General features: G+C 42.8%; 1 protein-coding gene across 1 annotated transcript in view; it reads left to right on the forward strand.

The window, feature by feature from the left end:
* scube2 (signal peptide, CUB domain, EGF-like 2) overlaps positions 1-16737 on the forward strand; it is a 135379-nt gene that overhangs the window by 96715 nt on the left and 21927 nt on the right. Inside the window, exon 13 of the mRNA XM_078221269.1 lies at positions 3046-3216. Coding sequence (XP_078077395.1) covers positions 3046-3216 — 171 coding nt within the window. The remainder of the gene's footprint in view (positions 1-3045; positions 3217-16737) is intronic.

Here is a 16737-nt window from a genome sequence, read left to right on the forward strand (position 1 = left end):
ATGGAATGGCTAATTTCTTCCAAAGAGTGTGGGTTAATACAAAGAAAATTGTATTTCCTGACAGCCCAGCCAGTTCTTTATGGACAAACTGAACACACAGCATATTTCAGTACAAAAGTTGAGAAATTGTACATTGATTTTCATGCACTGGTTTGCATGCTATTACCACTTATTAAGAATAAAAGAATGAAGCTCCCATTTTTGCTGACCAAAAAGGCTGGCTTGCTATCAAGGCATGTGCTTATATTTTAAGTATTTAAACTTGCAAACATTAAATGTAATATTGTACCATTCGCTACTGTATACATAATGAGTTTCATGCTTTGATCAATCTATTTGACTTCTGTCATTGGATCAACTAGAGACCATGTGATATTTGTTGATAGTTACTGTTGTCCTAAAAAAAACTTTTAGTCTTGTCATTGGTTGGAAATCAATGTTAAGTGTGAGATATATTTTATTGCCCGTGTTAAAATCTCTTGGTTCTACATTCACACTTGTTTGCGGCTGACGGATTGTGCACGTGGTTACACAGCATGTCCTCAGTGTTTGAGCTGTTCAGATAGAGCGACCCTGATGATACTATGTGCATTAATTTGAGCCAGTCATTTGTGATTTTCCTTGATACGTGTAGGTCTGATTCCTATTAGGAGAATGGTAAAATGTCAGACCATGACCTCTTTGATTTGATTCATTTCCTAATCAGTGGCTATGTCATAAAGAATGTCTATATCATCAGCTGGACAGCCTGAAGTGCTAAAAGGAAGAAAATGGTCTTTGCTAATTATTTTTGCAATTCTTAATCATGTTAACAAGTGAATTTTGTTTTTACATCATATGGATTTTAATGTCAAAGAGGTGTTTGAGGAACAAGAACGGGAGCAGAAATTCTTGGTGGTTGTCCAGAACGCTTAATAAGAAAGTCAACTCTGTATAATATTGAAAAAGGTCTGCATTGATTAGAAATGAGAACTTCATTTCGAGCACAGGCCTAAAGCCAGATTATGATGTTCCATTTACTTTACAGGTTGCCTCCAATGGCCATTGAAAGCAACCCTGTAAAGTAAGTAAAATGATAACCATGTTGTCAGAGGCATTAAAATTTTCTTTGGAAGGAGGTTTGTGATCTTTGACTACTAGCAACGGAAACTATAAATATCCACAGATGGTACATGAGCATCGTGATTCCTCAGTAATTTTGTTCTCTAAGGCATGTGCTTATGGCAGCAGAAGACAGGGAACATAGTGGTCAGAAAGTCAACTTTCATCCTTCCTCAACTACATAAAATGGGAATTTGGAACTCACGGGGTCAACATTTAAAAGAAGGACGCTGTCTGAGTATACTGTAACCTATCCAGTTCAAAAGTCAGCTGTTTAGAAACACCAGTTGTGCAGAATTGTTTTGAACAGATCCATGCAACTCAACATCACTTTAGTGCAGTACTTTGGGAGCAGAAACATAGAAGATCTAATTACTGCTTTGTAATGTTTTATCACTATTTTATGCTTCAGGTAAATATTTATATTTATGGCATTTCCTAGTTCATACACTTTTGGCTAGGCACTCTAACATCATTCTATAATCCAGAAACTTCTGAGATCCAGAACAACTTGGTCTCTAGCAGAGATTACGGTGTACCAATAGGGAGGGTATCAAAAATTCTAGGTTTGCCAATAGCTATGGAGGAGTCCTTTGTCTGCAGGTAATGCATTATTACTTAGCTTAAATGCAGTCTACCATGAACTCTCGTGACTTAGAGAAAAGCAGGTCCTTTACATAGTGGAAGAATCTTTTGTGAATGCTCACACTGCTGGTCTGATGGCCCTGGGTTTCAGTCTTGGAGGTTCTGATCTGGTCAGCTTCAATATGCTGAAAGATTGGACAGAAAGGTCAGTTTGCCAGGGTTTGTACGGGCAGCTGTGTGGGTATAGATGTGTTAAGAATGGGTAAGTGTCAATCTTGGCTAAGTGGTATTAGTCTGACCTCTAAGTCAGAAAGTCATGAGGTCAAGCCTCACTCCAGAGACTACTGCGTGTAATCTGCACTGTCATTGCAGTGCAGCACTAAGAGGATGCTGTACTCTCAGATGAGATTCAAACTTGTCAGATGGGGCTTAAAATATACCTTTCTTTCTCTTTCCTGGGTTCAGGTACATACTGTATCTCTCCTTTCATTTTTTTCTCCTCTTCCAAGTAACAAGAAGATGCTCCTTGTGATTACAATCAGATTTTTCATTGTGTGGTTAAACATGAGGAACAAAAGTCTCAAACAAAAGTGACAAAATAATGCTACAAAACATAACTCTTAAATGAAAATTTAAATTCTAAGCTTGTATGTGCCCCAAATGAAGTTACTGTTGGTTCCTCTTTTAACATTAATTTCCTGACAGCCCAGCCAGTTCTTTATGGACAAACTGAACACACAGCATATTTCAGTACAAAAGTTGAGAAATTGTACATTGATTTTCATGCACTGGTTTGCATGCCATTACCACATATTAAGAATAAAAGAATGAAGCTCCCATTTTTGCTGACCAAAAAGGCTGGCTTGCTATCAAATTAAGTTTGATCACTTGACTGAAATACTGGTGCCATCTATAATGAAACATGATGCTATCAGTTAATTATATAAAGTATTATCTGTAATTATCTAAGTTTGTAGCAAATGTTAGTAGCCCATGCACAACTAATACAAATTAAATTCAACCATAGAAACATATATCACTGTACTACAAACATTCAGCATGTAATAATTTAAGTGTGAATGCTATATTGAGCTAAAAGCAAAGTCAAAATCAGCATGAAAGGTCAGATGTGCTTTTGACATTCTATGCGAAACAGATTTAAATCTGTTTGCAATTACATTTACTGGTGTCTCACAGTCTGCTTTAGTTATCTTTCAGCATTTTTTCCATAGCTCCATAAAAAGCAATTTTTATGCTTTTCAACAAGTCAGTATAAAGTGCACAGATTATCCTACCAATTCTGAAAACGTGTTCTCTTCCATCTATATAGTGACTGTTCCTTCTCATTTCTGTTGTTAGTTAGTTGTAGCATTGGCACGTACTATGATGGCGAACAAGAGAAGTGTATTTTGTGTCCTGCTGGCACATATCAGGATGAAGAAGGACAGCTTTCGTGTGAGCCCTGCCCAAACTCTGAGAACCAAGGGAACCAAAGGTCAACTGGTGCACGTAATGTTTCAGAATGTGGAGGTGAGACATTTTGACAAGCTAATACAAATGGAATAGTGATAAAATTGTACAATTAAAATGCTGGAAATGCAATTTTCTTGGTTTCTGAATGACAACAACTTAAAAATAATAGCAGTCAAGGCTATTTACAGGAGTTTGATAAAGCAAAATTAGACACTGAGGCACATAAAGTGGTATTATGGAGGATGGCCTAAAGCTTCATTGAAGAGGTAAAATTTAAAGTGTCTTTAATAAAAGAGAAATGGAAAGGTGGAGAGGTTTAGAAAGGGAGTTCCTAAGCAGGTGAAGTCATGGTCACCAATGATGGAGCAATTGCAATTGCTCAAGAAGCCAGAATTAGATGAGTGCAGATATCTGGGGCTGGAGGAGGCTACGGAGATAGGGAAAGACTAGTCCACAGAAGAATTTGGAAATGGGGGATGAGAATTTAAATTGAGGCATTGCTTGATTGGGACCCAATGTATAAACCAATGTACAGAAGTGAAACACGTGAACAGGACTTGGTGTGAGTAAGGACATAGAAAGCAGAGTTTTGGATGACCTCTAATTTATAGCAGGTTGAATATGGGAGGCTAGCCTGAAGTATCTTGGAATAATCAGGTCTAGAAGTAATAAGGGCATGAATCAGCTGAGGCAGGAGCAATGTCGAGCGATGTTACAGAGGTAGAAATAGTTAGTCTTAGTGATGACGTGGGGATGGAGTCAGAAGTTCATCTCGTGTTCTAATTTGACATCAAGGTTGTGAACAGTCTGATTTAGTCTTAGACAGTTGCCAGTGAGAGGGATGGAGTTAGTAATTATGGAAGAGAGTTTGGAGCAGAGACTGAAGAATAGTGGCTTCAATCTTTCCAGTGTTTAAGCAAGATTAGAAATAGATTGTCATCTCAACTATAACATTCATTGAAGCTCAGATGTTATTCTTTCATATGCCATGAGTGAAGCTTGTGCTTTGAGTCAGAAAATTGAGGATTGAAACCCTGCATCAGAATCTAAGTCCAAATTTACTGCTGACAATGCAGTATTGAGGAAGTGCTACATTGGTGGAGGTGTCATTTTTCAACTGAGACATAAACCTAGATTCCATTTTCTTGTTCAGGTAATGTTAAAACTTACATATTACAATTCAAAAAAGAGCAGGGAAAATTCCCTGGTCAACATTCACCACTCAACCAACATTGCCGAAAACCAATTATTTACTTACTTACCTCATTGCTGTTTGTGGGATCTTGCTGTGCACAAATTGGTTCCTTCTGTATCAACATAGTAACAGTGAATACATTTTGAAAGTACTTCATTGGGTGTGAAGCATTTTGGAATGGATGTCAGGAGGATATGAACGATGATAAGATGAATAGGAGGTGATGGCATCGTGATTTTGTTAGTGGACTAATAATCTAGTGACACAGGTAATTTCCGAGGAACCATGTTTGGATCCCACCATTGCAGGTGGCGAAATTTGAATTCAGTAAAAATCTGGAATTAAAATCTGGGGAAAAAATGACCATGAAAGCATTGTCGATTGTCGTAAAAACCCATCTGGTTCACTATTGTCCTTTAGAAAAGGAAGTCTGTGGTCCTCATCTAGTCTGGCCTACATATGACTCCAGACATGCAGCAATGTGGTTGACTCTTAAATGCCCTCTGAAATGGCCTAGCAAGTCACGCAGTTCAAGGGCAATTAGGGATGGGCATGCTCACATCCAATGAATGCAAAAATGTAAGCTATTTCTTTCTTTACTTTTTAATGTAGTTTTATTGATATTATTTTGAATGGTTTCTACTGGAAGCTCTCAAAACTACAGGGAAAAAAGAACAACTGGAGCTAAGTAACTTATATTTGACCTTTGTGAAGGCACATACCAGTATGCCCTCAGCATAATTTGAATCCAAAGCATAGCACCCAGAGTTTTGTACTTGGGTAGAACTGAAGAAGCAATTTTCCTAAGATAGGTTGCAGACTCCTCTGGGAATGCCTTTTGAAATTCCTTTTATCCTCCGATCTGGAAAACATCAAGTATTTCCAGAAGATCTATTACGTAACTGGTCACCCATGTAGGTTGGTCCAAGACTGCATCAGAGTTGCTTGGACATGTCGGCAGAAAACTGCATCCGGCAACTAGGTTTGACAACTGTGGCTTTTCTGCAGGCTGGATTTGTGACCTTGATGTACATGTGATTGCACCAGCAGAATGCCATGGTTGGGAATTGAAGGGGCATATGCATAGTGATTGACATATGCACAACCTGCATGTAATGAATGTTAGAATGTGTACAGGATTTGAGGTATTAAAGTCTTGAAAGATATTAGTATATAAAGCTTTATAATTGTTCATTGCATCTCCTGAGGAATGAGTATACAAGAGTATTTGTGAAATAGGCAATCTTTAGATCAACTATTCCTTGCCACTTTCCTTTGAGCCTGCTATTTTGTTTCCTGCACCTGTTCCTAAGTCCTGCGGATAAGTGTCAGGTCAAGCCCAAGGCCCAGTGCAATACTTTTACTTGTCAGCTTGAATCTTGTATGCCTCTCTTGTGGGGACCATGAATTGGATTCAATTTGAATTGTTTTTGGAACAAGCAAGGAGATGGATTAAGGGCTTGCCCTGTACACTCTGTCCATTGGCTTTATAACTATAAGAATGGAGTAAAAATTTTTAAAAATATATAAATACATGCTGTATTCTTGTGTCTGTCCTGATGAGTGCAAGATGGAAAGCTTTGATAGCAAGTCTCTTTTTTCAATAGTATAATATCCTCTTCATTGGTTGTTTAGACTGACACGCAAGTCATTATATAAAACTCTGCTGTTTCTTTTTTTTCCTGCGGAGACTCGGGGCTGAAAGTGGTGTGAGACAGAGTGAGAGTTCGGAGGAGACTCGGGGCCAAAAGTGGCGCGAGACTCTTCCTTCCTTCCATTATAAGGTCAGAAGTGAGGATTTTTGGTGATGATTGCCAATACTCAGCACCATTCACGACTCCTCAGATACTGAAGCAGTCCATGTCCATGTACAGTAAGACCTGGACAGCATTCAAGCTTGGGCTGATAAGTGGCATGTAATGTTTGTGCCACAGAAGTGCCAGGCAATGACACTCTCCAACAAGAGAGAGTTCAACCATCTCCCTTTGACATTCAATGACATAACATTGCTTAATTCCTGCACTTTCAACATCTTGGGGGGTTACCATTCACCAGAAATTGAACTGGACCAGCCATATAAATGCTATGACTACAATAGCAGGTCAGAGGCTGGTAATCCTGTGGTGAGTAAGTCACCTCTTGACTTTTCAAAGCCTGTCCACCGTCTACAAGGTACAAGTCAGAACTGTGATGCAATACTCTCCACTTGCCAGGATAAGTTCTGCTCCAACAACACTCAAGAAACTCAACACCATCCACGACAAAACAGTTTGCTTCGTTGGCATCTCATCCATCACCTTCAACATCCATTCCCTCCACCACTGATGCCCAGTGGCAGCAGTGTGCACCATTTACAAGATACACTGCAGCAACTGGAATGTATCCCAGGGTACTGAAAGAAATGGCTGAGGTAATAGCAGATGCGTTAGTAGTTATTTATCAAAATTCGCTGGACTCTGGGGTAGTGCCGGCTGATTGGAAAACAGCTACTGTTACGCCACTGTTTAAAAAAGGAAGTAGACAAAAGGCGGGTAACTACAGGCCGGTTAGCTTAACGTCCGTAGTTGGGAAGATGCTGGAGTCCATCATTAAAGAAGAAATAGCAGAGCACCTGGATAAGAATGGTTCGATCAAGCAGACGCAGCATGGATTCATGAAGGGAAAGTCGTGTTTGATGAATTTACTGGATTTTTATGAAGATGTGACTAGTGCGATTGACAGAGGGGAACCGGTGGATGTGGTGTTTTTAGATTTCGAGAAGGCATTCGATAAGGTGCCTCACAAAAGGTTGCTGCAGAAGATTAGGGTACACGGAGTTGGGGGTAAGGTGTTGGCGTGGATTGGGGATTGGCTATCTAACAGGAAGCAGAGAGTTGGAATAAATGGGTGCTTTTCTGGTTGGCAGTTGGTGACCAGTGGCGTGCCACAGGGATCGGTGCTGGGGCCTCAACTGTTTACCATTTACATAGATGATGTGGAGGAGGGGGCTGAGTGTAGGGTATCAAAGTTTGCTGATGACATGAAGATGAGTGGGAAAGCGAATTGCGTGGAGGATGCGGAAAGTCTGCAGAGAGATTTGGATAGGCTGAGCGAGTGGGCAAGGATCTGGCAGATGGAATATAATGTTGGCAAATGTGAGGTTATCCACTTTGGAAGAAATAATAGTAAATTGGAATATTATTTAAATGGAGAAAAATTACATCATGCTACTGTGCAGAGGGACCTGGGGGTTCTTGTGCACGAATCGCAAAAACTCAGTCTGCAGGTGTAGCAGGTGATCAAGAAGGCAAATGGAATGTTGGCCTTTATCGTGAGGGGGATAGAATATAAAAGCAGGGAGGTCTTGCTGCAACTATACAAGGCACTGGTGAGGCCGCAACTGGAGTACTGTGTGCAGTTTTGGTCCCATTATTTGTGAAAGGATATATTGGCCTTGGAGGGAATGCAGAGAAGGTTTACCAGGTTGATACCGGAGATGAGGGATGTAGCTTATGAGGAGAGATTGAACAGATTGGGTCTGTACTCGTTGGAGTTTAGAAGGCTGAGGGGTGATCTTATAGAGACATATAAGATAATGAAGGGTTTGGATAGGGCAGAGGTAGAGAGATTCTTTCCACTTAGAAGGGAAACCAGAACTAGAGGGCACAGCCTCAAAATAAGTGGGGGCCGGTTCAGAACAGAGTTGAGGGGGAACTTCTTCTCTCAGAGGGTAGTGAATCTCTGGAATTCTCTGCCCATTGAAGTGGTGGAGGCTTCCTCGTTGAATATGTTTAAATCACGGGTAGATAGATTTCTGATCAATAAGGGAATTAAGGGATATGGGGAGCATGTGGGTAAGTGGAACTGATTCGCTTCAGATCAGCCATGATCTTGTTGAATGGCGGGGCAGGCTCGAGGGGCTAGATGGCCTACTCCTGCTCCTATTTCTTATGTTCTTAATTCACCAAGGCTCCCTCAACAGCACCTTCAAAACCCATGATCTCTACTCCCTGGAAAGACAAGGGCAGCAAATGCATGGGACCACCACCACCCTCCAGGTCACGCATCATCCTGACTTGGAATTATATTGACATTCCTTCAATGTAACTGAATCAAAATTTTGGAACTCTTCCCTAAAAGCATTGTGGGTGTACCTAAACCACATGGACCACAGTGGTTCAAGAAGGTAGCTCACCGCTATCTTCTCAAGAGAAATTAAGGATAGGCAACAAAAATGCTGGCCTATCCAGCAATGCGCAAATCCCACGAAAGAATGAAAAAAAGAGATACAGTGAGAGTTTGGAGGAGACTCAGGACTGGAAGTGGAGTGAGACGCAGCGAGAATTTGGAGGACATTTGGGGCTAGAAGTGAAGGAGACAGTGCTGGAGAAAGAGGATAACCCAGAAGGGCCAAGGACAGAATCTATTTGGCTTGAGCTAAGGAACAAAAAGATGCAATTTCATTGCTCAGTATAGTCCATAGGCCACCAACTAGTGGGAAGGGTGTAGAGGAATAGAGTTGCAAGGAAACTACAGACAGGTGCAAAAAATGTGAATATAGACTGGGATAGTATTCATGTAAAGGGCAGAGCAGATCAAGAGTTCCTAGAGTGTGTTCAGGAAATCTTTCTTCAGTATCTTCCCAGTCCAATGGTGAAGGAGGCACTGCTAGACCTGGTTCTTAGAAATGAGGTGGACCAAGTAGATCAAGTATCGGTAGGAAAATATTCAGGGAGCAATGATCATTGTATCATAGGTTTTCAGAAATTGAAATGTTTTTATGTAATTGAACAGGTAGATTCTTGACCCTCAGATCTTTGGGCACATGGAGCAGGGATACTCCATGAGGTAGTGGTATTGAGAGTGCAGGATTTACTTCCTTTTCTTTCCTTCTCCGCCACTGCTCTCCTTTGTCATTAAGACGTGATGACAGAAAGCATAAAATGCAGCTTGATGGACAAGTTTGAATGATTAGTGGCAAGCTCCTCTAAATCATTCATGTCAATGCTACCATGCTTCAATGAGAGCTTCAGTGGGTCTTTGTTTTCTCTGTCCTCCACTGGAACATTGGCCATCTGAAAGTTGAGAAAACAGGACCGATGGAGGAGATGCTTTTTGGCTGACCAGCCAGAAATAGTGTCCAGTAATTGGAAGTTGATTTTGCAATAGATGTGCCTGAATGCTTGTGGAGTTGGCTTTAAGAAGGACACAAGCGTTTACTTGTTCGATGGTCCTCCCTTGAATCTGGAGGATGTGATGGTGGTATTGCTGACGCAATTTTTCTAGCACTCTTAAGTGTCACTGATATAGTGTCCCGGTCTCACTGCAGTACAGGAATATGCAGGAAAGTGTGGTCTTTCTCTACACTTTGCAAGGAAACTACAGACAGGTGCAAAAAATGTGAATATAGACTGGGATAGTATTCATGTAAAGGGCAGAGCAGATCAAGAGTTCCTAGAGTGTGTTCAGGAAATCTTTCTTCACATTTTATTGATTGGGAAACTCTGGAATATGCTGAACATATCCCGTAGCATTGACATGAATGATTTAGAGGAGCTTGCCACTAATCATTCAAACTTGTCCATCAAGCTGCATTTTATGCTTTCTGTCATCACGCCTTAATGACAAAGCAGAGCAGTGGCGGAGAAGGAAAGAAAAGGAAGTAAATCCTGCACTCTCAATACCACTACCTCATGGAGTATCCCTGCTCCATGTGCCCAAAGATCTGAGGGTCAAGAATCTACCTGTTCAATTACATAAAAACATTTCCATTTCTGAAAACCTATGATTCAATGGTTTTTTTGATATAGTGTCCCGGTCTCACTGCAGTACAGGAGTGTGGTGATGTCACCACACTCCTGTACTGCTCTGTACACTGGGCTTTTGTTGACTTGTGGAGATCTTTGTTGTCAAATGCTGCCAGAGTTTAATGAAAGCTGAGCTGGCACAATTGATCTGGTGTTGGATTCCGACAGTGGTGGCCGTTTGAAAAATGTGGCTGCCAAGTTATGGGATATGTTCAGCATATTCCAGAGTTTCCCAATCAATATATATGGGAGGTAGAATATTTGGCTGACCAGGTGTGGGGTTGATATGAGTTTCATTTTGGCATAATTCAAGTACTGTCTGAGTTTCTTGTACGTAGAATTTAAGAGATTGAGAGTGGCTTGCAAATTTGGTGTGGAGTAGGCAATGACACTGCAGTCATCCACAAACTGTAGATCATGTATATCTATGCTGGTCAGTTTAGTTTAGACACAGAGGCAACTGAGGCCAAAGAGTTTTTCATTTAGGTGGTATTTATTGCTGAGACCAGAGGGCTGTTGATCTTTGATAGGTGGATTGGAAAACGGCTAATGTTACGCCGCTGTTTAAAAAAGGAAGGAGACAAAAGGCGGGTAACTATAGGCCGGTCAGCTTAACGTCTGTAGTAGGGAAAATGCTGGAATCCATTACTAAAGAGGAGATAGCAGGGCATCTGGATAGAAATGGTTCGATCAATCAGACGCGGCATGGATTCATGAGGGGAAAGTCGTGCTTGACGAACATGTTGGATTTTTATGAAGATGTGACTAGGGCGGTTGATGGAGGAGAACCGGTGGATGCGGTGTTTTTGGATTTCCAAAAGGCGTTTGATAAGGTGCCCCATAAAAGGCTGCTGAAGAAGATTAGGGCACACGGAGTTGGGGGTAGTGTGTTAAAGTGGATTGGGGACTGGCTATCCGACAGGAAGCAAAGAGTCGGAATAAATGGGTGTTTTTCCGGTTGGAGGAAGGTAACTAGTGGCGTGCCGCAGGGATCGGTACTCGGGCCGCAACTGTTTATCATTTATATAGATGATCTGGAGGAGGGGACGGAGTGTAGGGTAACGAAGTTTGCAGACGACACAAAGATAAGTGGAAAAGTGAATCGTGTGGAGGACGGAGAAGATCTGCAGAGAGATTTGGACAGGCTGAGTGAGTGGGCGAGGATATGGCAAATGGAGTATAACGTTGAGAAATGCGAGGTTATACACTTTGGAGGAAATAATAACAAATGGGATTATTATCTCAATGGAAACAAATTAAAACATGCTACCGTGCAAAGGGACCTGGGGGTCCTTGTGCATGAGACGCAAAAGCCCAGTCTGCAGGTACAACAGGTGATCAAGAAGGCAAATGGGATGTTGGCCTATATTGCGAAGGGGATAGAATATAAAAGCAGGGATGTCTTGATGCACCTGTACAGGGTATTGGTGAGGCCGCAGCTGGAATACTGTGTGCAGTATTGGTCCCCTTATATGAGGAAGGATATATTGGCATTGGAGGGAGTGCAGAGAAGGTTCACCAGGTTGATACCGGAGATGAGGGGCTTGGATTATGAGGAGAGGCTGAGGAGATTGGGTTTGTACTCGTTGGAGTTTAGAAGGATGAGGGGGGATCTTATGGAGACTTATAAGATAATGCGGGGGCTGGATAGGGTGGAGGCGGAGAGATTCTTTCCACTTAGTAAGGAAGATAAAACTAGAGGACACAGCCTCAAAATAAAGGGGGGTCGGTTTAAGACAGAGTTGAGGAGGAACTTCTTCTCCCAGAGGGTGGTGAATCTCTGGAATTCTCTGCCCACTGAGGTGGTGGAGGCTATCTCGCTGAATATGTTTAAAGCGCGGATGGATGGATTCCTGATCGGTAAGGGAATTAAGGGTTATGGGGATCAGGCGGGTAAGTGGTACTGATCCACGTCAGATCAGCCATGATCTTATTGAATGGCGGGGCAGGCTCGAGGGGCTAGATGGCCTACTCCTGCTCCTATTTCTTATGTTCTTATGTTCTTATAGGTGAATAGCCACTATCTGGTAAATGGTAAATAGTATGGAAACTATCATACAACCTCACTTGACCATAGTCCAGATTTTGAAGGCATCCGTTTCAAGTCTCTCACTCAAAACATCATGAAGCAATTGCAGGATTGTAAAGAAGTTTCTTCAGCATCCAAATCTTTGGAGTACAATGAACAGAGCCTTGCAATTTATCGAGTCAAATGCTTTGGTCAGGTTAATGAATGGAATGAAGAGTTCTTGGTGGAATTCTCTACATTTTTCTTGGATTTGTCTGCCAACAGAGACCATGTTGGAGGTTCCTCTAGAAGGTTTAAAGCCACACTGTTTCACTTGGAGGATTTCTTCAGCCATAGAAAGTAGGCGATTCAGAAGAATGCATGTCAGGGTTTCCCATGCTTCAGACAAGAGGGAAATACAGCAATAGTTTTCACAGCATGATTTCTGAAAGCAGCTACAATTTTTGTATTTCTGGTGGTGGAGTTCCTCCTTCCCCCCCCCCCGACCCCAAAATCGTGGGATGAGTGCATGGAGTCTTGATATGAGCAAAGGTTTGCCACTAATGGGGAGATGGTGGCCCGACTCTGGGCTGGAGTGATGAAAGGCCATGGAGGCCCCCCAGGAGGTCGGGGCTAGGAGGAGTGCCCCCCTGGGCATTGCCAGCCTGGCAGTACCAGTCTGCCCCCCGGCACTGTCCAAGGGGCAAAGTGGCACCTTGGCACTGCCCACCAGGCATCAGGCAGTGCCAAGGGAGTGGGGCCTTTTGGGGGCAGGCCTGTGGGGATAGATTGGTGGAGGTGGGGGGGGGGGGGGGGCGGTCCCGTGCATGCGCAGTGGGCCGCTCAGCGCTTTGCTGCCAGCCTCCCCAGCGGGGAGAGGCCCCGTCCCCTGATTCGCATCGCGAATCTTGCTAGGGCTCTCTGCAGTGCTCAGAGTGTGGGAAATTCATTTTGAAAATCCCGCTAAAATACCAGCAGGAGTTACTCCTGTTTTTACGCAAATTCGGCACTTCGAATTTTTTTGGGAGCATCTCCAATTGGCAAAATGAACTCCATAGACACACTGTTAGCTTTGCCTTTCTAAAAGAAGGTGTATTACCCTGCTTGTTCCTTCAGCTGCCCCTCCCCATGAAGATAGGTCTCACTGAGGGCAGAGATGTCAATTTTGAGTGTTGGTAGCTCACGTGATACAATTGCAGTTTTTCTTTCTGGAGGGTCACTCTTGAGATTATCTATTCTAACTTGCAAGCAGCAAAATTTACAGTGTTCTTTCGTTGACCACAAAGATGATGATCCCACAAGGTAAGGTTCCCCAGCCAGGAGAAAGTGTGTTTTTAGGGTATCTTTTCTAGCTCCTACCTTCTTTGAGGTAGACAGAGAGCCTCCTCTAGAGATCAGCTCAAAGACACCTCTGTCCCAACACAGGTGCCCAGTTACCTTCATACGTCCGATTTAATTTGATTCATTGTTGTCACATGTATTAACATACAGTGCAAAGTGTTGTTTTTTTGCGCAATATACAGACAAAGCATACCGTTCATAGAGAAGGAAATGAGAGAGTGCAGAATGTAGTGTTACAGTCATAGCTATGAATTAGAGAAAGATCAACTTAATGCAAGGTAAGTCAATTCAAAAGTCTGACAGCAGCAGGGAAGAAGCTGTTCTTGAGTCGGTTTATACGTGACCTCAGACTTTTGCATCTTTTTCCCGATGGAAGAAGGTGGAAGAGAGAATGTCCAGGGTGCGTGGGGTCCTTAATTATGCTGGCTAGTGTAGACAGAGTCAATGGGTGGGAGGCTGGTTTGCGTGGTTTCCGTTAATGGTTTGCAGATTCTTAACTAGAGACTCCCAGGTTCACAGCCCTATCCCTATCACCAATTCTCTATTGCCACAAGACATGGCAAATGGACCCTGGTAAAAACCTGCGTATCGCTTTGTTTAACATGGAGACCTTAGGGTGCTGTCATTATCCACAAGATCATGATAGGTTGGTAGTCAGATTTCAGTGGCATATCAAACCATGATGACTAGGACCACCTTGCCACTGCAGCCTTCTCCTTTCACAGCTGGCAAAACATTGCCGGTTCTGCTGTTGAGGACTTTCTGGACCTCACTTTGTCTGGCACCTCTTCCCGACCTTATCACCAAGGCTGGCCCTACCAGGAGCAAGGACCTCCTGATGGCACTGATCAAAGGGTCATTGGAGCACACAAGCCTCTCTTCTTCAAGCTGGTGATCCACCGAGGGAGTTACTATGTAACCTCACATTAAAGCCATTTATTTGTATGAGGCACTGGAAACCTTTCAGTATTCATGAAACCATAACTCCTGACACAAGTCATCGCCTTCAGAAGAGAAGTAATAGAAAATACAGAGAAATACAGAGTTGACTTGTTTTTTATTTTACATTTTCCACATCCAGTAATTGTATCATTTGACCTCTGTTTTTGTTTTGAAAACTCTTTGTGCAGGAATTTGCCAGCCCACAAGAGATGGTTCACAGCGGGGGATGGTGATGGTAAAACTGCAGGGTGGGGGGTAACAGCATGGCAGATCAGCCCCCTGACAATGTCCTGCCATTGGAGGATTTTACAGATAGTAGGACTGACTTTGAAAAGGCTTACTGCCCCAAGGAAATGGGAAACAAAGTTAAATATCCAAATGGTTCATTCATGGTTATTTTTCTAGGTTGTCAGCATTATGCAGACATCAAATCGACTCACTGCCAGCTGAATGTAGGTAACTTCCCAGCTGCAGCCCAGGGTGAGGTATTTTTTCATTCAAAGAGGGAGCTATGGACAGAAAAGGCAGCTTTTGCGGCACCGAGATGAGCTCAGAGAGTTTCACCTCATAATGTTTTTTAAATGTTTCTTTGGCCTACCTGTTGCAGGCTGGACTGCCTTCTTCAGCAGTGGTTACCATTCCTGATGGCACTGCTGAGCTGCTGGCCGCTCTACCGGGGTGGGTGACCATCTTGTATGGACAGCAAGTCCAGTGGCAGCTTATTCATGAGCTGCCACCTGTAAAATCAAGGAGGATATCTGCCAGCTGGCCGTGCATGCTGCCAACACACATTTCCAGCTGCTGTTGGGCTCAGAACCTTTGATAAAATTCTGCCCTTTATGCCTTAGAGTCATAGAGGTTTACAGCATGGAAAGAGGCCCTTCAGCCCAACTTGTCCGTGCCTCCCAGTTTTTACCACTAAGCTGGTCCCAATTGCCCACATTTGGCCCATATCCTTCTATACGCACCTTACCCATGTAACTGTCTAAATGCTTTTTAAAAGACAAAATTATACCTGCCTCTAGTACTGCCCCTGGCAGCTCGTTCCAAACTCACCACCCTCTGAGTGAAAAAATTGACCCTCTGGACCGTTTTGTATCTCTCCCCTCTCACCTTAAACCTATGCCCTCTAGTTTTAGACTCCTCTACCTTTGGAAAATATGTTGACAATCTATCTTATCTATGTCCCTCATTATTTAATAGACCTCTATAAGATCACCCCTAAGCCTCCTAAGTTCCAGGGAAAAAAGTCCCAGTCTATCCAGCCTCTCCTTATAACTTAAACCATCAAGTCCCGGTAGCATCCTAGTAAATCTTTTCTGCACTCTCTCCAGTTTAATAATATTCTTTCTATAATAGGGTGACCAGAACTGTACACAGTATTCCAAGTGTGGTTTTACTAATAATGTATTGTACAACATCAACAAGACGTCCCAACTCCTGTATTCAATGTTCTGACCAATGAAACCAAGTATGCCGAATGCCTTCTTCACCATCCTGTCTACCTGCGACGCCACTTTCAAGGAGCTATGAACCTGTATCCCTAGATCTTTTTGTTCCATAACTCTCCCCAACGCCCTACCTTTAACTGAGTAGGTCTGTCCCCGATTTGATCCACCAAAATGCATCACCTCACATTTATCTAAATTAAACTCCATCTGCCATTCATCGGTCCATTGGCCCAATTGATGAAGATCCCGTTGCAATCCTAGATAACCTTCTTCACTGTCCATGATGCCACCAATTTTCGTGTCATCTGCAAAATTACTAACCATAAATTCTCATCCAAAGAATTAATATAAATGATAAATAACAGTGGACCCAGCACCGATCCCTGAGGCACACCGCTGCTCACAAGCCTCCAGTTTGAAAATCAACCCTCTACAACCACCCTCTGTCTTCTGTCGTCAAGCCAATTATGTGTCCAATTGGCTACCTCACCCTGGATCCCGTGAGATTTAACCTTATGCAACAACCTACCATGCGGTACCTTGTCAAGGCCTCGCTAAGGTCCATGTAGACAACGTCAACTGCACTGCCCTCATCTACCTTCTTGGTTACCCCTTCAAAAAAGTCAATCAAATTCGTGAGACATGATTTTCCACTCACAAAGCCATGCTGACTGTCCCTAATCAGTCCTTGCCTCTCTAAATGCCTGTAGATCTTGTCTCTCAGAATACCTTCGAACAACTTACCCACTACAGATGTTAGGCTCACTGGTCTGTAGTTCCCAGGCATTTCCCTGCAGCCCATCTTAAACAAAGGCACAACATTTGCTACCCTCCAATCTTCAGGCACCTCACCTG

The sequence above is a fragment of the Mustelus asterias genome, chromosome 9 (assembly GCF_964213995.1).
Source record: "Mustelus asterias chromosome 9, sMusAst1.hap1.1, whole genome shotgun sequence".
Classification (NCBI taxonomy): Eukaryota; Metazoa; Chordata; class Chondrichthyes; order Carcharhiniformes; family Triakidae; genus Mustelus; species Mustelus asterias.